Genomic DNA, 24,965 nt, shown 5'->3' on the forward strand with positions numbered 1-24,965 from the left:
GGGGGTCTAGACATCTTAAAACATGCTGATTTGAAATGTTATTTCATTAGCTAGATTGTATTGGACCATCCATTCGGATAAAGGATGGGCTGCTAAACTGATTAGAGAAAAATATTTTCTCTCTCTATCTCTTCAATTATTCCCAACTATTTTTTCTTTCTCTCTATCTCTCTCTAACTTCACATGCACATATGTACTTTTAATCATTAGTTTTAAGGAATTTAAAATTTTCTTAATCCCCGCGCAAAAACCAAAAGAGGGTTTGTATTAAGGGACGAAGGGAGTAAAATGGAATTGTGGAAAGATACATAGCTAGTTAACAAGTCTCTTCGGCAATTTGTTATTAGCCCTATTCCTTCCTGTCATTCAAGCAAATTGCTTAGGTCTTTGAAAAGAAATTTGAAAAAGGAAATGGAGTTGGACTTTTTCTTCTCGATTTCTAATCAGATTTTTTTCACTCATCTCTTCAATTTAATTGTAAGACTCCCATTCTGACCAAACTACTAAATCCATGAATTTCGACTAAGATCTTATTTGGAAAGCCCCAACCCAGCCAAAAATCCGTCACTTTTCTTGGCGACTTGCATGGGATAGTGATAAGGGAGGTTTTGGTGGTTACTGATAATTCCATAAGAATACGGGAAAATAGAAGAAGAGGGGAAACGTGAGGAAGAAGAAGAAGTTAGAGATAGAGAGAGAAAGAGGAGATAAGATTGTAATTATGATTATGATTTTATTATTACAACCACTGATTCCTTATAACAACTCAGCTTGTAACAAACTCAAGCAACAAAAAGCATCTTTTGTAACAAACTAGGAAAATGACAAAAACAAAGCTTCTAACCAATTTTCCTGCCAAAATTAACAACTTGCATAAAAGAATTAATATGCATAAGCTCCTATATCATACCCTCCCCCTTTAAGAGACTTGTCCTCAAGTCAATCAAACGAAAAACCAGGAAATTGAGCCTCAAAATCGTCCTTGGAAATCCAAGTAGCATCATGAATTGGAGCATTCTGCCAGTGAACCAAATACTGCTGCTGAGAAACACCAGAAACATCTAATACCCGATGCTAAATAATGGCAGCAGGCAAGACAGTTCATGTACTATCATGCTCAATCTCTGAAAGAATCTGAGCCACCTGAGGCAGGTCACCCGTGAATGGTTTGAGTTGAGATACATGAAAAACATCAGTATCTTAGTTGAACTAGGTAAATGAAGTTTGTAAGCTACCTTGCCCACATCAGCAATGACTTTAAAAGGACTAAAGTACTTAGCAGCAAGCTTATTGTTGCTTCTGTATTGCAGAGATTACTACTGTACTGCTGCAACTTCAACAAAACCCAATCATTCAAAGCAAACACCCTTTCAGACCTCTTTTTATCAACTTGAATTTTTATTCTATGCTAAGCTTTAAGAAGATTGCCCTTAAGAACCTGAATCATGTCCTCCCTTTTTTACATACTGTCAACAACAGCATTCTGCACCAAGTAAGGGAGATGCGAGGGAGGAGGCTGATTGTAAACAATCTCATAAGGTGTCATTTGAGTAACAGAGTGGAAATGAGTATTGTACCACCATTCTGTCATGGGAAGGTACTAGCACCACTCCTTAGGACAATCGCTTGTCATACACCTTATTCAAGACACCTATTGACCACCTCAGTTTGGCAATCTGTCTTAGGGTGGTAGGCAGAAGATAAGAGAAACTATATCCCATGTAAAGAAAAGAGTCCCTTCCAGAATTGACTCAAAAAGATAGCATCCCTGTCACTTACAATACTTCTAGGCCAGCCATATAACTTAAAGACATAGTCTAAATACAATTGAGCAACATCCACAGCAATAGAAGGATTCAATTCTTAAGGGGAATGAAATGGGCATACTTACTCAATCTATCCACCACCACAAAGATAACATTCTTGTTCATAGACATAGGCAAGCCAGCAATGAAGTCCATAGAATTGTCAGTCCAGACTTGTTCAGGAATAGGCAAAGGCTGCAAAGAGCCAGGCTTGGCTGCAGTATCATATTTAGAAGCTTGGCACACAATGCACTTTCTAACATATTGGCTGACATCTCTTGTCATGCCCCTCCACTAGAAAAGGTTCTACATTATTTTCAAAGTGTGCTCCCTGCCAGAATGGCCAGCTTCTAGAGAAGTGTGATGCCATTGCAGAAGCTTCTTCTTCAGGTGGTCATCTGGACCAATTACCAACTTATCCTTTCTTCTCAATAATCCATCCTTTAAGGAAAAATGAAGAACTGACTGAACCTTGTAAATTGTCTAAAATAGAAGTTGTATTATCATCCAAGGCATAACTAGCTTGGATCTCTTGAGTCAAGTTAGAATCCACAACTGAGATTGCCATGAACAAAATCTTTGCATCTTGGAGCCTTGATAAAGCATCAGCAACCAAATTTTCTTTTCCAGCTTTACATTGGATTTCATAATCATAACCCATGAGCTTTGATAGCCAAAATTACTGGAAAGGGGTTGAAATTTTCTACTATAAGAGCCATTTTAAGCTCTTGATCAGTCTTGATGATGAAATGAGCTCCCAGCAAGTACTGCTCCCACTTCTGCACAGCAAAAACCATTGCAAGCAGCTCTTTTTCATATACTGATAACTTCTGCCACTTAGGGCCCAGAGCTCGATAAAAGCAATAGAGTGATTATCCTGCATCAAAACAGCACCAATGCCACCCTTTAATGCATCAGTCTCAACTACATAAGATTTAAAGAAATCTGGCACAACAAGAACAGGAGCATTACACAAGGCAGCTTTCAATTGCACAAAAGAATTCTAAGCCAAATCAGACCCCTCAAAGGCACCTTTCTTCAACAACTCAATCAAAGGAACCTTTCTTCAATAACCTGGCTCTAATACCACTAATAATAAGGGAGGTTTTGGTGATTACTAATAATTCCAGAAGAACAGGGGAAAATAGAAGAAGAGGGGAAACGTGAGGAAGAAGAAGTTAGAGAGAGAGAGAGAGAAAGAGGAGATAAGATTGTAATTATGATTATGATTTTATTATTACAACCACTAATTCCTTATAACAGCTCAGCTTGTAACAAAATCAAACAACAAAAAGCATCTTTTGTAACAAACTAGGAAAACGACAAAAATAAAGCTCCTAACCAATTTTCCCGCCAAAAATAACAACTTGTATAAAAGAATTAATATGCATAAGCTCCTATATCAGATGGACTCCCTTCCAATAAGAATCTCCACAAATGAATCCATCAGATTACTCCTTGCCCCTTTTGCCCTTCAACTTCAGAAAATCCATACCATATTTTCTTTACCTGTCTAAGAGCTTCTGTTTTCTGTGGGCTACTATGCCACAAGCTACTTCTGCAATCAGCATTGACCCCCTCCAATGGCTAAACTGGCATGCTTCCAATTTGAAATGCACCAAACCATCTCTCAACCATGCCCCATGGAATGTCTACTTCTGCTTCGCTCATGGCATTTATGGAAAAGAAGAAATGAGTGGATTTTATCCAAGTCCAGCATTCCCATTAACAAATCAGTCAACCAATGCACTTGGTCTGCTTCTAAGTAGTTCTTTTCCACGAACAACTACTCAGAAAGGCCAAAGCCCTCTCCTGTTGCTTGGTCTCCTCCTCCTCACTCTCTAAAAGTTAATTGTGATGCCTCCTTACTCGTTCTCGTATCCTCATATGAGACAGGGTATGTTGCTGTTTGTAGAAACCATTGCGGAAATTGGATCCAAAGAATAGTGTGGAAAGGTTTTTAAGCATCCACTCACGATGCTGAAGTTGGTGCTATTGAAATGAGTTTAAATTGGATCAAACAAATGGAATGGAGTAATGTTATTGTGTCTTCAAACCCAAAAAACCCATTTTACTAATGCTCCAAGACTCCGAGTGCTATACATAATTGCAGGGACCTGCTCACGGAAGCACACCATGTGGATTTGCGCTTTGAGGGCGATTGTCAGATTCAATAGCTGATAGATTAGCTAAATATGCTAGGTGTCATTTGGAGGTGTTGCACCAAACTTGTATTTTGATCAATCCCCCTCCTGTTTGTATTAAGGAACTTAGTAATGACAGTGTGTTGGAAATTGAACACTAATCTTTTGATTGCTGGTGATGTCCCAGCGAACTCTAATGCTGTAATTTTGGCTACTTACTCTTATCTAATCTACCCTTATTTATTAAAAAGAAAATAATAATAATAAAAAAAAAATAAAGAGGGGGCGAGGTCCTTATTTACCGTTACTATACTAAAAACAATGATGAGCTTTTTGGAAACGGGAACAACTATGTAAAATCAGGTAGCGAAGCCCTAGTGTCACGGTTAGGGAATTTGGGCCCGAAACGTATAGCGCTCTCTAGCCTTTTGGCGGCGAGAACAGTAGTCTTGAATGGAAGAGGGGATTGTGAGCACAAAGCAACACAAGCGGGCAATTAAATCACAGGAGCACTCACATTTATCTAAGCAACGGGGTGTGGGTGGTTGGGGCTTGTGACGGCCAATACTGTGGGCACAAGCGGGTCCGAATCACGAGTTCTTAGTGCATCAAGTTGGTTTGGAGGGGAGCTTTTATGCAAGTAAGACACAATATCTATAAAGATCTAATAACAAACGAGCATAAAAGCAAGGCAACACTTGGTAGAAAGCTTAAGATTGCATTAATCATTCACCCTCTAAAACATTGTTATAAAAATCCCGATTTATTTTTTATTTTTTATTTTTTTGAAAGATATAAAAATCCCGATTTAAATCTTAGAATCTTACGATTTTACGATTCATGTATATCATACGATTCGATTTACGATTCTACCCGATTTTACATATTTTTCTAAACTAGCGAAATCCTTACAAGTAAAAAACATGTTTATATAGGTTTTTATATATAAATACTGTCAAGTATTGATTGCTTAATGGTTAAATAACTATTATCTATCAATAATTAGGTTTCAAACTCATAATTTCAATATATTTAATTAAATTTATATTTGACGTCTTGATTATGCATGTCGATAGAATCTTACGATTCTACGTTAGATTTTACGATCCGATTCTGATAGCCCTTTCCGATTCAAAGTAGAATCCCGATTTTAATAACTTTGCTCTAAAGAGCTTTAATTTGATTACAAGGAGAATCCCTAATGAACACTGAACTGACGGTAACACAATAATGGGATCTCAAGTTTAGAAAACATAAAGTAAACTCTAAGAAAGCATCTAAAAGGAGTCTAATACATTTAAAGGAGTCGGATTATAACACCTAGTATCCTTTCGGGATAATGAAAGTGATGAACAAAAATATATTTTCTGGAAAATTTTGGAAGAACAATGTAAATGCCCCTCATAATGTCTAGGTGGAAGGTAAATTAATGGAGTCACTCCCGCATTATGGGACTTTAAATACTAAGGTGAAAAAATTAAAACATCATAAAAGCCTTAGTCTCACCAGAGAATCTATCAAACATTCCAATCGTCTGGTGTCTAGAAGAGTTTTGCCATGCTCGAACCAAGGACAGAGTACTGATCAAAACTTGGAACCCAATTGCTAAATTAAATCTTTGTCAGATACATGTTAATGACAATGAAGATCATATAATAGTGCAAATGATTTCCTCCCAACCTTATGGAGCATTTTGAGCCATGACCCGAACAAGAATATGGAGCGTATAGATGAGGCAAGGAAGTGATTTGAAACTAAAGCAACTGAGGACAAGTAGCTCGGAATGATCCTACCATTATTGACATGGATAGAGCTTGGGAGCGGAGGAAAGATTCCAAAGGATGGAATGGAGATGCACGATGGGTCATCTACCAAAACAACATTCAGAAAGGATCATAGCAACACAGGCACGATAAACAAAGATGAAAGGCTATTTGCCTTTGTGATGGAATGGAATAGAGATCTAAACAAACTGCATGAAAGCTACTAAGGCAATAACACACCCTACGACCATGAAATTGGAAAAACAGAACTTGGCATGGGATATTACATGGTTATCAAAGTTACTCCACTATTTTCTAGGTCAGGTGTCGCAAGAGCTCACATTGTGGCTGTTAAGACCAGGAGCGCCCAGCTTCTCCTTCTCATTCCCCCTAGCCACACCCAATTTTTTTTTTTTTTAAATGAAAATAAATTAAGTAAACAAAACATTTCCGTTAAAAAAAATAGTAAACAAAACATGACTTTGTCACAAAAGTTTTCTAAAAATGGAATTTTCTCATTGCTAAATAGAATAACATTGGGCAATGCAACACACTGGTTAATCAAAATAGCTTGCCAATACAAGCAGAGTCCACATTAGATTTTCTAAACAGCAGTAACACAACAGCACAGGTAAAATTTTTCAGAATTGTGATACACGGGTATATACTACATTTGCTCAGCAAACTGCACAACATAGCTGTGAAGTGTATCCTAGCAGCTCAAAAGCGCAAAAAGACAATGCCATCTTTTAAGATCAAAAAGTTTTGCAACCTTCAGTGACTGCAAACCTATTTTTCAAGATTTGGTAATACAAGGGATAACCCAAAGAACGAATTAATGAAAATCTTGAATTACTAAAATATAATAGAGATATTAACTTACATTATGATAGAGTGCGCCTATTGAAAGACTCTATAGTTAAGTTGGCTGTAAAAGCTGGAATTGAGTTCAGCTTTCGAATAAACATCTCAACCTACAAAAAAGAGAGAAAATTGTTCCTCAAGATACAACGAGAAAACCTATATATGCTTAAGCTGTCATCTACCTGTCGCGATATTTCACGCTGTTTTGCATAGTCATTTATCTACAAGATCCAAACATCATATATTAATACAGCATCAAACTGAAAAACAGTCACAGGAGTACAAAGTTTGTGAAAGATTAAAGTCTACTGATAAAATAGTAGAAGATAGTGTGTATGCAGGAGAATATTACATATCATACAAAGACAGTTGTCAGAGCTTCACTATTCATGTAAATTCACTTGTTATTTGATACACAATATCATAAAAGTATTAAGCTGTTTATTTCCACATTATAAGATCATAAAATAATTTGCCTTACCAAAATGTTTGTGTTACCCGACTCATATTCAAATTCTAGCTTCTCATCATCACTTTGCGCATAGATAGATTGAAGCGTGAAACGCGTTATAGGAATACCATTTGGACGATGTTGATCATCCATAACAATCTGTCAAATCATGTATGAGTAGATGCAAATGAGACTCATCAAATGTTCACACTTAATAAATTAGATCTGAACAAAATTACATATGAAATGAATCTCAGCTCAAAACCTATGAACACTTTTTTGTATCTCCCTTTTGCACTCCTAGCAGTTTCAATTCATTCGATCACATCAATTTTTTTCTTAGCAATCATAGTTTCTTTGATACGACACTTGCATGTAATACACATCTTCTACTAATGCGACAGATTTACTCCAACTGCTGTTTGCAGGAGCAACCAAAGTTGTATTCCATAGGAATTAGACCTAAGGAGATTTTGGGAATTTCATTTGTAGGAATTTGAACACAACATATTTACTTGTTTATCATTATAAATTATAAGAAGAAAGTAAGGGTTGATGAGTAAATTTCTCCAAGTCATCTTTGCATTCTCTGAATCTCAAATATGTCACTTTCTAAAACGATACCAAAAAGTTATTTTTTGATCAATCGGAAGATAATACTATGTTAGAAAGGAAAGAGGAAATTAGTTTTAATAATCAAAGAAAGATGAATATATGTACTCCCTCCATTTTTATTTAACTGTCTAATTTGAAATCAGTGGAAATTCCAATGCAAATGGAACCTAATATTTAAAGGATAAACATTAAAACATATATTTCATCTATTCTCCTAATATTAAAACAATTACCATTTAAAGAAGTTTCATAAATATTGCAACATTACCATATATCCACATGTTTTCTCTCTATCTCTGTCCTCATCACATGGGTCCTTATCTTTATTTCTATCTCTCTCTCTCCTAATCTTAAATCTCGTGTCTTCCCCCCTTGTTGCAATATGAAGGGAACCGAGGAATTATTTCAAAACATAATCAATCATAAGGCACAATTTTTAGTTTCCAATAATATAATATTTATATATTTGTGCAATACATAACTTAAAATATGTTAGTTACAATATTTGATTGAGAAATGTGTAGATTCTAAATAGAATAATCAATAAGGAATAGAGGGAGTAATTTTTTAAGAGATAATTATAAAGCTAACCACAGCCACTAACACGATATTGTCACTGGCCGCTAAAGAGACTGACATTCTTGACCCCGGAGCTGGACTCATAAGCCAGGAAATTTATATCGTAAAATAATACGAAATTCAATTTTCAACAATTTAAAATCAAGAATATGTACCTAATTCCTAGCAAGATATGGTATTTGGGACTTTTCAATTCACCTCAAATACCAATTTTGATCCTCGAGACACTAGAGACTTGAACACATGGACATGTAATCCGAAACAAGTACCCAAGTTTAAGAAACTTGGTAAGTTATAGATATTTTGGAAATTTCTCCTTTAATATACCTTATAACCAAAAAGTTCACAGCATGCCCTCCTGAAAACTGAGATTCTATCAGCAAACACAGTCTTGTACCTGGTCGATCAATAGTTTACATGTAAGTAAATGAGGAAATTTGGAGACTAGCAAATCAGCTACTAATCCTGACCTTTCCTCACGCTTCTCAAGTGTTGCTATTTGCTCTTTCAACTGCACTATTTTACCAGAAATATACGAGTCCACTAGCTGCCCCGCATCAGCTGTTACATTTTTTAATAAAAAGAAAAAAAGGATAAATAAAAAAAAAAAAACAAAACAATGTTAATTCCTGAAGACGGCTCCACCGTCAATAAAGATCCATCTTCTTAGGAAAAGCACGAAGCTGCACAATAGACGGCAAAGTACGTTCATAAAAATAAATAAATAACCCAAAGCAAAACAAAATAAAAACAATAAAATAAAATAAAATCAGCATGCCTACCTAAAAAATGGTGAAAGAGACAAAAGAATCATTTTTATTGAAACATAGCCTTGGTTGGGGAGGTTAGCCTATAACTGTTTCTAGTCATTTTTATTGAAACATAGCCTTGGTTAGGGAGGTCAAAGCCTTTTTTTCGGTGTTCCACCCGGTTCACCCTTTAGGCTAATCCTGATTCAGGGATCAATTCTGAATGGTTAGGTTCCAGTCCCCTCCCAATTGTTGTTACGGGGGGTGATGGACCAAGATCAGCCTATAACCCTATAACTGTTTCTAGTTAAAAGGATACCATTCAATGTCATTTCCTCTGGTGATGGACCAAACAATCAAAAAGTTACAGTCAAAATTATAAATTATGATTTTTTTTTTTTCTTTTTGGGGGAGGGGGGGGGGAATCAAGGAGCCTTTTAATAATTTGTTGTAAGTTCTGTAATAAACATACAAAAAGCTAAGTAATTTTCATGCTTTACTAGTTGCTAGCTGTTTAATGTTTTCCAGATAAAAGAATCAATATCTTTATGGAGGAAGGGGATCAAAATTCCATGTAAAAAGAATATTAAAGGAGAAATGTCCAATCCTGTTTTCATTTGACAGAACCATTCAAGGTAAGACCCTGGTCCCAGAAAGCATAAGTTCAAACTCTAAAGCATAAAAAAATTATTATGTTCCCTAATGAATCTTTTCAGAAACGTATGTTTCATTATCATTACCCATATAGTAGACAGAATGAAGCAACAAGCAATAAACAATATGAGAGAACACATATTTCACCAAATGATACAGAAACATAGTGTCTAATACTTCCTCAGTTCCCTAAATAAGAGGGTAAAGGTGGCAGTCGTAGTAATGCTGGTAAAAAAGGAGAGGGGGTGGAGATGGAGGTTGTAATTGAAAAACATGAAGAACATGGGAATGGTTACTGCCCTGGTGGAGTGGAAGAGTCAGAAGTGGGATTTGGACATGGAGAGGGGGTGGGTCATAAACATAGAGGGAGTAATGTGGAGTTTTTTAATTAATTTTATGTTATTAAAGTAAGGGTAAATAAGAATATTACATTATAAAAATTACCTAAAAAGAAATGGGTCAATTAAAAAGAAATTTCCTAGAGATGAATGTTATCTATTAGTTTCTCTTAAAATCTAACAGACCAGCTAGGAACAAAACCTTATCTACAAAACTCATTTAGCAGGCACTAGAATTTGGGTGCAGGTAATGCTTTGCACTAAGGTTTAACAAAAATAAGTCAAGTTCATTGTGTTTGGGAAACACAAGTTCAGCAAATATTAGTTCTCTAAGTCATTGAAAAACACTTGAGTTTTTCAACTTCAAAGTAAAATGAGTAAGTCAACTATCTCACTAAATCACACTTTGGTTTACAATTACAATTTATTAAATCAACCATCTCAACCATCAATCCTTAAGCTTTAATTTGTGCAATACACAGTCAGGAAGTCAATAGTTTAATAACATTCTCCTTCCTTTTGAAGAGATAAGGTCGAAAAAGACTTTGCAATTTTGTGTTCAGCTTCAAAGAGTCTTATTACAGACTGCATGCGTCTAACCCTCGCCCCATACACCCCAAGTGTCAGGAGCCTTTTTATAGACATAAGAGTAGTGGCATGTATGCTATGTTTATTTCTAAGCTGAATCAACAAATGACGTGGCACTCATGCATTCTTCCAAAGTTTAAAACATTTGAACTTGAAACCTATAATATGTTATTCCATAAAAAGGGATTTATTGTGTTGTTGACTGACATGGTAATATACCATGGAAAGGGAGACCTGATGGGAAATTTTCAATAAGTTGCTCTGACTCAGGTACACAAGTCTCACACACACACAAATATATATATATATATATATATATATATATATATACATATATATATATACATATATATATATATATACATATATATATATATACATATTTATATATATATATATATATATATATATACTCAACAATTTTGTGACAAACTTTAACGACTTTGGTCAAATAAGTGTCCTACCCATGTCCAAGTGTCAACATAGCTAACAAGGTTTCCTCAATATTAAATTGATCCTTTCTCTAGATACAGATGGTGGATACTTGTTTGCCTCAAATACTATTCATAAGAAAATCATGGTTGAAAAATAGAAAGCTTCAAATGCTACCAAAGTTGAGTTATTCATATCCTTTAGCAGCTTAGCAACATACAAAAGAGAATAATTGAAATGACAGCCAAAGGAAGGAATAGGATATGAAAAAAAAAAAAATATATTATATTTTAATTTCAGGAACTATATAAATCATCGCAAGAATAAAATGCAATAAAGTTAAGTAAATATAGTTTGGACCTGATTGTTTCTTTAGTTCTTCTACAACCTGAAGTTTCTCATTAGCCTTCTGAAGTTCACAATGTAAGGCTTCTATAGTTTGTCTAGCCTCACTCTCAACCCCCAGAGGATTCACCATTCGCAGAACTTTTGTATTAGCAGACGAAAAATCACCATGTCCTAACTGCCGAGAAGAAAACAAATGAATCAATAACGCTGTATCAAGAAAAGAAAAGGAAAGGGAAAAAGAACAAAAAAAGGGGGCACTATATAGCTGGTACGCCTGGTAGCATACTAACAACATGGTTTCATCCTCTGTTGTAGAATGCACATACCTGCACCTGTCCTTTACCAAAAAGCTCTTCCCCAACTAGCCTTAACATATCATGAATACACATTATTACAAGACAATGTCAATGACAATAGAAAGCCACAATCAACTTGTGGGCTTGCTCAATTAGATCAGGGAAGAATAACTGTAAGCTCCCACAACCCTCCCTTCCTTCTCTCATCTTCCCACACCACAAACCCCCCCCCCCCTTCCCCCCCGACCCACCCAAATAAAAAAGAGAGAGAGAGAGATATCAATTGAGTAAATTGCATGAAAACTATGCTGTACATCAGCCATACAATTGTACAGTAGCATTTGAGTAATACATTGAACTTGCCAAGGAGAATACAAGAAAATCAGCAGAAGTGTGTGACGCTCTAGGTATTGCCACTACACAGCATTTTTAATGCCCCTACACTTAATTTGGGCTTGTGGTCCAGTACCAGTGTACCACATGAATTCAACTTCAAAGAAGAGAAAATTGATGCCAGCAATTTCCTAACAATATTCACTTGCCACTAGTATCAGTCTACACTTCAATAATGTGCATACATGTCACCCTAAAAACAAATGAGGTAAAGGAATATAGAAAAATAGCCACCCACAACTGACCACAGACCCACAGCATATAACACCATCCATCAATAGATAACCACATGTAACCAACCACTACCTATAACTACGTGCTACGCATAGAACTGTTGACAGTAACCTTCCAAGCATGTCTCTATCACACTACAGCTTCCCTGACCAGATAATAATAGTCCTAGAACTTTTTGTTTTCTAGGCCCATACGTATAGAGCTTTGAACTTTGTTTATGGAAAGTATGGACCATGCTTGAGAATCCTATTGCACTTTGCAACATGTGATTCAAACTTACATTGTTTGGAACTTCTCTTTAGTTTTAAATTATTATTGAATGATGTTTTGCCTTTATGTTAAAGTGGTAACATCCACAGGTTTTCATATTTAGCATGGAGACATATTAATTTATGAACACTAATTGTAACCTTCATTAGTCATTACTTTCCTTCCATTACCTAAACTTCACTAATACTAATACTCATACTAATACTTTTACTAACACTAACACTAATACAAATACTAATATTATACTTACACTAATACTTTTACTAACACTAAAACTAAGGCCCTGTTCACTTCACCTTATTTTTGCTAAACTTAAATTATTTTTACTGAAATGAAATTATTTTTGCTGAACTGAAATTATTTTTACCGATTGCCTGTTATATTTTTTCTTTAAAATTACTGATGTTTACTCAACTGAAATTATTTTTATTAAATTGAACTTACTTTTACTGATGAACTTGTTTTTACTAAACTAAATTTAATTTTTATTGTATATTATTTTTTTAAGGTGAAGTGAGTATGCCTAATACTAATACTAATACTAACAATAACAATAATACTAACACTAATACTTTTACCAACACTAAAACTAATTCTAACACTAACATTAATACTAATACTACTATTAATACTACTTCTAATACTAATACTAAAGCAAACAGACTATGTTAATGCCTCATAAAAAGATGGTGGACACACACTTTACCCTAACCACATCAAACAAAACATTCAAGAGGAACGTAGACGGCCAATCATGCAACAACAAAAAAATATTTCCATGTAATTATCACAATACAAGACACACATCCAAGAACACCTAAATGAACTAGGCAAATTTCAACTAGAGTAGAGAATATACAAAAACTATAAAGCAAGAATTTTTTTTCTTTTTCTTAATAAGCAATCATACTTTGGACTCCAAAAGAGCAATATCAGAACGAAGACGGTCACCCTCTCTCTCTAAAGACTTTATTTTTCGTGCTTCACTGTTTAGCTTCTCATTCAGCACCCTAATCTCGTTATGATGACGATCATCAGCTGCTTTATGTTCACTAAGATTGATCTCCAATTCTTTGATGTAACTGTCTTTTTGGGCAAGAGATGATTCAAGCCCCTGAATTCAGAACATAAATAAAATAAATTACCATTAGACAACCATGCAAGTGCACAGTAATTAGAAACTAATGATGAAACTGAAAAAACCTGAGTTAAGGCTCTCCCGACAGCTTCACTACCAGGCTCTACATTCGTCTGCTGTTTCAATTCATTATAAGCAGTTCTTAATTGATCTCTTTCTTCATTAACTGATGATAGCTGCATTTTTCAAATGAAAATAAGAACAAAGGATAAGTCATAATTGCTAAATAGGGTAAATAAGACGGAAAGGAAACCAATGAAAAGTATTTAATGTACAACAAATAGAAAATGCAAACCTCACGCAGACACGAAAATCTTTTCCAAGTAAAAACTCAGACACCAACATCTCAATCTAATTGATGGCAAGCCTTTTATGAGACTAAATAGGATTCCCTAGTGCTAAAACTTATACATTATCAGCATGTCCTATGGTTAGACACTAATTTAAGGTGAAATGAAGAGTCCAATAGTGATACTATATACGCAAGTCTTCTTTCATGTTTAAGTGCAGTGCATGGGGATTGTGGAATCTTCAGCTTGCCCCTGAATTATAGCATATCTGTTGCAAATGCAGCTTGAAAAGTCTGGAACTGGCTATGGAGAGGAGATTGCTATGCCACAACGCTTTTATATCAATTCAATGGTGCATCCATATAAGTGGTTAGAACCAAACTTGAGCATCATTTTAGAATTCATCTTTTCTGTAGGATACAGTAACTTATATAGCTTCCTTTTGGGCTCAGGTGACAGAGGTTTTCGAGTTTCACTCAATTTTCAAGATTCAAAGCAATTAAAGTAATTCATAATAAATTTGGGGATTAATCTTCTAATTCATAAAATCTTTGTACAAACAAATTATTTCCCTGATTACAAAATGTAGTTCCTTTCATAGTAGAACCTTTATTCACAGTGATTCTGTTAAGACTTATACCTTATTGTAACTTTTAGTGCTGCGCATTAGTGCTGAACAAAAATCCTAGAATTTAACATATGATACTCAGCTCTTGTAGTAACAAGATGGTGGGCTGCAACATTCAGGCTGTGCTAAGCATAGGCCTATTTGTTTCCTCATTATCTTTACAATCAGATATAGCATTAGTGCATTGCCCAATTCTAAAAAATTTCAAGAAGATTCTACTGTCATAAATAGCTGCTTAAGATACACTTCACTTTTAGGATTCATTTACGATCATAGCATTGACAGACCACGAAAAAAGATGCATACAAATGATTTTAATTTTATCAGTCAGGTTTAACAGCTTTAAGCTCAGAGTCATGGTTTGGTAGCTCTAATTCATTATTTTACTATTTGGATTCTAGAGTAACTCTTAGACTCATTCCAATTATAATATATTAGACTTCTTTTATTTCCTTTACTTTTTGACAAGAGCACTTAAGAGAAACTGCATAAAGCACAAGGGGCAACAGTATAAGCAGAGGTAAAATGTCTCCCAGATTCTAAATGTAGTCTAGTCTAGAACTCTAATTCACAAACTTTTCTTGCTCAAAATAACCTCTTACGAAACGACCACATGTAACTCTACATCAGTAGACCAATTAACCAACAATCAATCAACTGAAAACTAAAAGATTCATTGAAATTTGGGCAAGCAAAAAATCTTAGTTAACAGACAATCTGATTAAAGGATAGAAGTCCTTAAAAGCAAATCAGAGGAAAGAAATACAGTAAAACATACTTTCGATTTTAGTTCCTTAATTTCTAACTTCAATGATTCTTCCCTCTCCTTAGCTAATGCTGTTTCTGATTCAACATATTTCTTATCAGACTCAGCACCCTCCAGAGCTATCTCAAGTTGTTTCAAGCGTGTGTTTGCCTCTCCTAGCTTTGACATGCCGTCTATCACCTCCCTGTATTACCAAAAAAGCACTCAGCATGAAATCATGACATACTGTGGCACGCTTATTAGCACAAATGGACAAATTAGATAGATAAGGCAGATACATAAGAGGCACATCCCAAAGTCCAGCTTCATCTAAACTTGTGCTCATGTTTATAAAATATCACAACTATCGGGAGGATCGCAGTAATGGTCAGTGTCATAGAAGCAGCATCTCAAAGGTGTTACAGCCAGCTTTACTGCAATTGTGGCATGGATTTACAAATTGGAGAAATTCCACTTTATTGACCAAATGAATGTTGGAAACATACTTGTTGAATTTTAAGAGCACACTTTTCATAGGACCTTATAATTTTATATTAGTCACTGGAAAAAAAAGGGTACTCAACGTTTACAGTGCCTAAATAATGAAAGTAAACACTAACTATACTTAAACATACAAAATATAGCAGTAACATAATGGACCATAATGGATTAACAAAGGCACATGATTTCAATAAACACATGTGCCAGAAATTTTTCACAATAACACTAATCTGAGAATCTTTTATACGAAGACCTTCAAGTAACTAAACAGCCTTGATTTGATTCCATACATATACAGCACATATCCAGTGTTCATCAAAACCTTTTTATAAGATAAGCAACTCTATGTCTTGATGGATAAGTAGACAAATTGATGAAAAAATTGTACGTATTTGTTACAAAGATGAAAAAATTGATCCCGAAAGTGCATAACAAGACGAATCTTACAAGACCACACATGAATACATTCTTCCTTAAAATCCTTTTGTACTCCCTCTATTTTTAAATACTTTTTGCACTATTCATTTCAACTTTTTGTACAATTCATTTGTCCTCTTTGACTAATGTTTGTGATTTATACATAAGAAAAGATAGTCTTGTGGGTACTTTTTGGAATCATCTTAATGAATAGGTTATTAATTTTCAATTGTTATATTTATTGATAATTAAAAATACTATTGATCAAAGATTAGCATCGACATGCGTGCCCTGGAGAAATGGAGCAAGTATTTATAAAAGGAGGGAGTATAAATTAGTAAATTACTGAAGATGGTCAAAGTGTAAGTTGTGAATAGTGTCAAGAATGAAACTGTAAAGAACATTAAGAAAATGGAGGTAGTAATTTCCATTGAATTCTTATTTTCCAAGCATACAATAATATACTTAATGAAGCTTTTCTTTCAAATTTGACTACTGAACTATTGAGAACTTAGCAAGAAAAGCCTTTGTTTGCAACTAGAAAACATATGTACTTGGCCATTCTAGAATTCCAAGGGTTTTAACTTCATATTTCCATAAATTATGTATTGAACAAGATAGAAATCAAAATTGTGCTGCAAGTTTAGGCACATACTTCTGTAGAGCAACAAACTTAAGGGGGACATCATCGGAAGATTCAACTCCGGGAATTTCTTTCAAGATTTTCTTCCAAGAAGCCAATTCATCCTCCAGTACATTCATACTTAACTGAATCTCTTGTAACATAGTTAGATCTGCCTCTGCCCTTTCCCTCCACCTTTTTTCTTCTATGAGCTTCTCCTTCAACAGCTCGATGTTCTCATGAGATGCTTTCAACTTCCTTGCCTCAAGCACTTCACACTCCTATTAATGTACAGAACCAAAAATAAAGAGATCAGGTGAGAATCAATACCAAACATGTCGAGTTATCAACAGATAACAAGCAGAAAAAGCTGACAACAAAAAGGCAATGAGACCAATGCCTGAAGCCTCGACTTTATACACACAATGAAAGAGTTTATCTAAATGCAAAGAATCTCTAACACTTCTGGCTTTGTGTTAAAGATTTATTCGTGACACAATAACATTCAAAACACCCTTTTATCTATGATTTTACTTTCTTCACCCCACCCCCAAATCCCCAATTTAGGTGATGTTCAAATAATATTGAGCAGAAAAATTAGAGAACCCACAACAATATACTCCTCAGGAACTACAAACAGATAAGAGCTACAAGAAAGAAACACTATACCAGCCTCATAAACACACATATCCAAAGCACCACTTGTTATCTTAGATTAAGAAAAAAAAAAAAATCAAATGAAATTCTAAGACAATGTACGGTCAATCCTCCAGGGACCAAGAATACAATGAAACACTACACTAGCCTCACTTTGATTGAGTAAGGAATTTCAGGAAAGACCAGTGATCAAGCGCCCTTCTGTCTATAGAGTATTAAAAAAATAATATTAACCACTAATCTCTCGCAAAAAGGGTTACTGCAAGACCCCTAATGGTTTTATTCAATCATTTTTCTTCGATCAATTGACGGTAACTTATGGCAATTCATGTTACCGCAAATCGTTTTGGGACTAAGGCTTTGTTGTTGCTTTCTTCAATTATTTACCCTTATAAGCTATGTTATTCAGACTTAATATTTTAATTAAAGTACGTGTCGTATTCTAACTCTATGACCAAAATCCTGAAAAAAAATCATAAAATTTTTGAGTCGACTCTTGAACATGTGTACGTGTCAGAATTGGGTACCTGGGCCTGAGCAACGTAGCGCATAAGCTGCCACCAACAGTAAATTCTGCTGCTCAATTCTATTAACACTCGTAACAATAATACAGCACCGGTTTATCACAGCAATTTACACTACTAATGACAGCAATTAAGGGAAAGCTTGGTTGTCAATTGATTAATGGAAACTTACGATTACAGGGATAGTCAATGGCTTGAGGCCATAAATCTCATGGTAGCTTTAGGCTACTACTCTCAAAGAAGTTCTTACTTAATTTCTGGATACTTGACTTACTGCCCTCCTCTCTTACTAATCCAAAGCTACTCCATGACTAAAGAGATATATGTGACAATTAGACATAAAAATAGCACAACCAAAATAAGACATATAAATTACTACTGCTACTTTCCCTAATAAATCCTTTATGATATTTGTCTCTTCTCTTTGTTGATGTTGACTCCCTTAGATGTCCCCATCGTTGACTCCTTCTATCAAACGGTTACTTGTTCCTCCTTGTTGAACCTTGTGCACTCCTGACTTGGGCCTCCTTGAATAAACCTTGATGGGCTGGGCCTTACCCCTAGCTGAATCCATAACAGACTAAGGCTTTGTTGTTACTTTCTTCAATTATTTACCCTTATAAGCTATGTTATTCAGACTTAATATTTTAATTAAAGTACGTGTCGTATTCTAACTCTATGACCAAAATCCTGAAAAAAATTCATAAAATTGTTGAGTCGACTCTTGGACATGTGTACGTGTCAGAATTGGGTACCTGGGTCTGAGCAACGTAGCGCATAAGCTGCCACCAACAGTAAATTCTGCTGCTCAATTCTATTAACACTCGTAACAATAATACAGCACATGAAGAAGAGTTAAAAACTATGGATTTCTCCTCTGCTCTTACAAAAAATTAAGGCAACAAAAGGGCAACCAAAAATTGGATCCACCAGTAACAGTTTCTCTGCTATCTAGGTTGCTATACTTGGTTATAAAAGACACGAGGCGCACCAAGGCGCAAAGGGTCCCCAGAGCCTAGGCGCACGGCGCAGGGGCGCGCCTTTTGTATAAGAGGGGCAAATATTTTTATTTTTAATTTTTATATTTAATAACTGCTTTCTTGGTATTAAATATGTGAAACTAAATTTGTTTAATTTAAAAAAAAAAAATAATAAAAAACCTCCTATTTAATTTAAATTTAAAAACTGATTAAAAAAACTCACTTGTATTATTAATACCGACTTTTAAAAAAGCAAATTTATTTTTAAAACCTGATTCTTTTTTGTAAAAAAAAAACTTTTTTATAAAAAATCAGAAATGAGGATATATGTTTTAAATGATCCCTTAAAGAAAAAAGGAAAATAAAAAAAAAAAAAGCAAAGAAAACAGGAAAGGAAAAGGTGGACAAAAGGGAATGATGAAGATAGGAAAAAAAAAAGATCGAAGGAAGAGAAATAAAAAAGATCAAAGAAAGAGACTAACCTGGGAGATTTTGCCGGCAAGGTGGCGACTTTTCCGGTGTCGGGATCCACCGGAAAAGCTCACCGGCAACTTCTGTTGCAGCAGCAACAACTAATTTCCCAATTATTTCACAATTCGCGAATAAGGGTTTCTCATATTTAGGGTTTTTTATTTTGGGGTAAAATCGATGCTTATTCATGCAATTGATTGAGGGGATTTACTCGAAAATGTAAACAAAGTCTGGGTAAGATTTAATTTGAATTTTTTTGGGTCTCCTTCTATTAATTCAACTCAAATCTCCTCTTTCTCTCGCGTTTGAACATAAAGCGGCCTAGGCGCAGCGCCTTGCGCCTTGGCAAAGACGGTATGAGGCGCAGTAAGGCGCGCGATTTCAGTAGGTGCTTGCGCCTGCAATGGTTAAAGCGCCATGACCTGCGCTTTTGTGAGCCTTGCACCTAGGCGCGCTTTTTAAAACTAAGTTGCTATAGGAACAGAAAAGAGGAGAAAACTATAATTTAACCTAGGTGCAGCAAAAAAGGGCTTCAAAAAGATAAAGCTGCATGGTACTTTCAAGATGGAGGACATACAAACATTGCAAATAGACATGGTCATGCTGAGCCTGCAGGTCCAGAGGTGTAGCAACCAAACACCAGTACAGGTGGTCATGATGAGATCTTTAGAACATACAATTGAATAATGGAAATGAGGCAACAACTACACGACTGACTAATACTAGCCTTGATCTCTTTCGACAAATTATTTCCCTTGTATATTTAGATATTAAAATAAAAAAGAAAAGTCAAAGCCCTCATAAAACATTCACAATTACGAGGAACCATATTCTACCCAATTGCTCATGTCATCAGAGAACTCCACTCGATTAATTATTTAGAGAACCACTAAAATATAATCCATCAGAAATTCCAATTGCTATTCTTAATCCATCTTTCTTCTTTCCCAATATGTCCTTTATTATCACTGACAAGTCTTATAGCTGTGACACCCATCAAACCCCAAATCAGTTCGCAACAAAAGAAGCACTAACTAAAATATCTTACGACTCCATCTCTGCCCAAGCTTAACCAGTTAAAGAAAAGGATTCACCATTTAACTAAAGCAATATTGACAGAAGGCCTAAAAACGCTAAAACTCGTTAGTCCCTACAACTTTTAATGTATTTAAGAGAACAAGCCTGATCCACATCTTGCAGGTAAAACTAAAGCTGCAGAATTTCCAAGCTACCCTGCAGCCCCAGCCCCTCCCCCTTCCTACCAAAATCTACCAATAATTCTTTTGATGAGACAAAATTCTTGACTTTTGAAGTCCTATACATGTAATAAAAGCAAAATGCACAAGAAATGACTTTAAAATACACTACACATACATAATTTCTTAGCTCCTCCTGCAAATGCTTCACTAAGACATCATGCTGAGAAGAACTAGAACCCTCCTCTGGGCATGTAAAGCTTGATATTTTTGTTTCTAGCCCATTCTTCTCTTGCAAACACTGCAAATTACACAACATACTATAAATTAAAAGTATAGAAGAGAAAAGGAGTCTTTTGAAAAAAAACATTCAAAGAATAGAAACACAAGGCCATGCCACCACACTCCTGAAAATCACAAGTTGGACTCCACTAAAGCAAGTTATTAACTACATAATAAACTCTTTTAATATATACAAGTAAAACACTACACTTTCTTATTGGGGCTGTTTAGTCCTTTATTCTTGATCTTTATTACATAGTCTACAAATCAATTATGAAGCATTTCAATAGCAATTTCAATACAAAAATTTAATCTTTTATAGAACCTCAACTAATTCAAGGAAGAGGATAATGGTTACCATATTGCAAATTTCAATAGATATAAAAAATACACACACGCACACACACACAAATAAGTTAAGAAATACAATTCTATTAATATGAGACTGAAATTACAAAAGGGAACTAGGAGTCCATCATACTCTGGAGGCAGATATAGACAAAGAGATAAAAAAAACAAAATCCAATCTCACAATGCATCAAAAAGGATATGACATAAATAATCCCATTAGATGTGTCTAAATTCTAAAGAGAGGCTAAAAACTCCACCTGATCCCATATTCTAAATCACAAAAAATCCATTACTGCAGACAAAATAGAAATTTTGTCAACAACTACCAATTAAAGCATGTGTTTTGAAAACTAACTTTTAAATTTTTTTAAAAAAAAAACTATCAAAAAGTTGTAAAAAGTTTAAGTAGCATTACCACTCTAATAATTTTGGCTAAAATTTTCGGCATTTGGGTCTCACTTTTTACCTTTATGAAGGGTAATTTAGTCAATTTACATGGTAATTTTATGAGGTAAAGGTAAAAAGTGGAACCTACATGTCAAATATTCTAGATGGAATTATTAGAGTGGTAGTGCTACTTAATTTTTTTTACAATTTTGTGGTAGTTCTTTTAAAAGAAATTTTTAATAGGTAATTGTTTTCAAAACACGTTTAATTGGTAGATCTTAACAAAATTTCCCAAAAAAAAAAAAAAAAAAAAAAAGGAGTGCAGTAAGCCCCTTTCAGCTAGAATGACACCTATGGGATGACATGAAGTTAAAAAAAAATTCAAAAAATTCTTCCAACCTTATTGAGCTGTTTGCTAACATCTTCCAGCTTCTCCTTTAACTGCTCTGACTCCTTTACAGCATTACTAGATTGAAATTGCGCTCTTTCAAGCTTTAAAAAAAAAAAAAAAAAAAATCAAAAGAGATTAGGAGGAAACATGATAAATATATGTTATAGATTTTTAAAAGGAACAATGTAAATCCATCATTTCTACTCACTTCAGCCCTTAACCTAGACATAGAAAGCTTTGAATCTCCTTTCAAATGCTTGAGTTCGTCTTGTAAATGATTCTTTTCTCTTTCTGTGCTGTCTGAAAGCTGGTTTAGCTTCCGCTCTAAACGGTTAGCTTTCTCTTCAGCAGCAGCTGCTGAAGATTCTGAACTTCTGCGCAGGCTTTCTTCCTTTTGGAGCTTAACCTGAAATGCAATCCCAAAAACCAAAAAAAGAGCTCAAAGGTTAATACCATTAAGGTAAGTTTTATATCTCATTGTACTAAAATTTGTCTTCTTTATTTCTTTGTATTACAGGTTAAACCATCTCAAGCAAGTAAAAACTAAATTACAAAAACACAAGCATATTAGATCACAACCCCTATATCTTAAGTTAGTACTCGCCTCAAGTTCATTGCATTGTTGTATTTGTTTCGTCAGTCGCTCCTGAGATTCCTTGATCTCCTTCAAGAGCTTATCCTGCAGTGACTGCTCACGGCCTCTAGCAGCAGCAAGCTCCTGCTCGGCATACAGGAATTGATCTCGATATTTCTTCCCTTCTTCTTCTGAAATGATATTATGAGCAGACATAATCACAAAATGTTCTTTTAACCAATTCCATCTCTATAGCTAACAATAATGCCATACGAAGGAACCATATTATTTGACTCGAAAGCCAAAAAGAAGTTAATATGAAGCTCAACTTTTATTCAGAATATAAAAGAGTTCAATCATAGAATATGTTGCTGAAATAAAATTTCTCATAAACTACCTGCTGTCAAGAGGTTCTCGTTCAATGTCGCTAATTTGGACTGATTTTCAGCAATTGTTTTTTCCATGCTAGCATAATTATCCAAAAGCTCGGCTTTAACCTGCAAGACAATACAAGACTATTATAAGTACACGATCAATTTGTAAAACCATCAACGGCTAAATTTACAAACTATAAAAGACCAAGACAAACAAGTATGCAACCGAAAAGTGACTTCTATTACTACTTCCACGGTTCCACCTTCTGGAACTTATAGTCAATCAGTCATATTGCAACCTTCTGGTTTCACCACAAACTCGCTAAAATACGTCACACAAATTGTCAAATTCCATCTCTCTCCTACTCAGGGAAGGGTTATGTACCAAAAATTTATTCATATTCTACAAAATGTAAAATTTTATCTCAACATACTAAAACAATGTACTCCGTATGTGACTATTAAATCCGGACCAAGGAGCATATATTATTCAAATAAGCTAAGGCAATGATGAACATTTCGTATCCTACTATTACCTCAAAGTTGGTAAACACACTACTCACTAGGAGATTATGAATTGGCAATAACCATGAAAATCAACATTACATTTGATTTCTTTATGCAATTGTTGGTATATAGGAGGAATATATAACAATAATTGCTTCAATTATAAAATCAAGCAAATAAAAATAGGCTACTCACTAGAAAAATATGAAATGGCATCAACCATTTTGATTTCTTTATGCAATTGTTGGTATATAGTACTAACAATTGCTTCAACTATAAAATCAAGCAAATAAAAACCCCATATAATTTGACAAAACAAACAAAGTTATATACTCCACTAAAAACCAATACCATTTGACGGCATTGATAGGTGCAAAGCAGATGATCGGAAGGAAGAGGAGAAGATTCGGGTTGCGGCGAAGGAGGATCCTCGTAGATGACAAGGCGGCCCGCGGGAGAATCATCCTCTGGAGGAATGGATTCGGCCCTGCGTTTCCTTGGAGGTGGTGTTCTCAATATCATTTGGGTCTTCTAAAGAAAACTCAATTCCTTAGTTTGATATCCTAGGGTTCTGTGTGTTTTTGGAATTGCAAATTTGGGTTTTTGCTATCGACTATTTGAAATGAAATTGAAACTTGAAAGGCGCCAAGTTTGATGATACAATTTCACGCTTGCGTGTTGTTTTAGTTGTATTAGAGAATCAAAATTGGAAGGGATGATGAATCATGTTGTGTGAGGGTTGTACGGGTGGAGAAGTAGTGAATGTTCTTTGAACTTTTTTTTTTTTTTTTTTTTTTTTACAAAGAGTACTATTAATGAAAAGCATTATTACAACCTAAACTAAGTACAGAAAACAGAAATACATGATAGAACATTGGGGGTCGGACCATACAACTTCTTACTTTTAGGAAACCAAGTATACTCAGTGGGATAAGAAGCTATTCTTTTAAAGCCACTTAACCTGCAAAACAAAGAGTTAGTAAAACATGTTGGAGACCTACTTTGCATAGTGGCATATTTCCTTCTAAACCTGGGACGGGAAGACGAGACTAAACCCAACAATACCAATTTGACGTTGGTGCAATGGTGACTAGGCAGCACTTGGTACGGAACACCGCTGTATTTGATTTCCTAACAATTGAAATGGAAGTAAAATCTAACTATTAGAACTGAGCTCTAAATCGGACTTAGCCGATTCGGATCATTTTATTCACATAATTAGGGCCTGTTCATATTTACTGAATTAAACTAAACTAAACTGAATTGAACTTGATTTGGGGTATTTAATACCCCTATGTGGACCAATAAGAGAGCGACACGTGTCCCTCTAAGAGGCGTCCAATTGGACTCCCCAGAGGGGTGACACGTGTCACTTGGATACGCCCCCTGGAAATGGCGGCGTTCAAG

The 24,965-nt window shown here is 35.0% G+C and overlaps 1 protein-coding gene across 4 annotated transcripts; it reads right to left on the bottom strand.

Moving 5' to 3' along the window:
• Positions 1–659: 659 nt before the first annotated feature.
• On the bottom strand, positions 660–24,640 carry LOC110681670 (mitotic spindle checkpoint protein MAD1-like). 4 transcript variants are annotated; one of them, XM_021857810.1, is made up of 17 exons: positions 23,910–24,639; positions 23,075–23,174; positions 22,708–22,868; positions 22,312–22,509; positions 22,112–22,204; positions 20,871–20,993; positions 16,898–17,145; positions 15,358–15,529; positions 13,727–13,837; positions 13,434–13,637; positions 11,343–11,505; positions 8,692–8,782; positions 8,549–8,618; positions 7,058–7,186; positions 6,759–6,797; positions 6,596–6,686; positions 660–2,682 (listed from the first exon to the last, which is right to left on the bottom strand). In XM_021857810.1, exons 1-16 carry the CDS (start codon positions 24,078–24,080, stop codon positions 6,597–6,599), a joined length of 2,163 nt encoding a protein of 720 aa, XP_021713502.1. In that variant the 5' UTR covers positions 24,081–24,639; the 3' UTR covers positions 660–2,682; position 6,596. The 4 variants fall into 4 exon arrangements, 3 of the variants coding, with proteins under 3 accessions (XP_021713502.1, XP_021713501.1, XP_021713500.1); XM_021857809.1 differs by lacking the exon at positions 660–2,682 and adding an exon at positions 6,244–6,501; XM_021857808.1 differs by lacking the exon at positions 660–2,682 and having other exon boundaries at positions 6,244–6,686.
• Between the last annotated feature and the right edge of the window lie 325 nt (positions 24,641–24,965).

This window comes from Chenopodium quinoa, unplaced genomic scaffold (genome assembly GCF_001683475.1).
Source record: "Chenopodium quinoa cultivar QQ74 unplaced genomic scaffold, ASM168347v1, whole genome shotgun sequence".
NCBI lineage: Eukaryota > Viridiplantae > Streptophyta > Magnoliopsida > Caryophyllales > Amaranthaceae > Chenopodium > Chenopodium quinoa.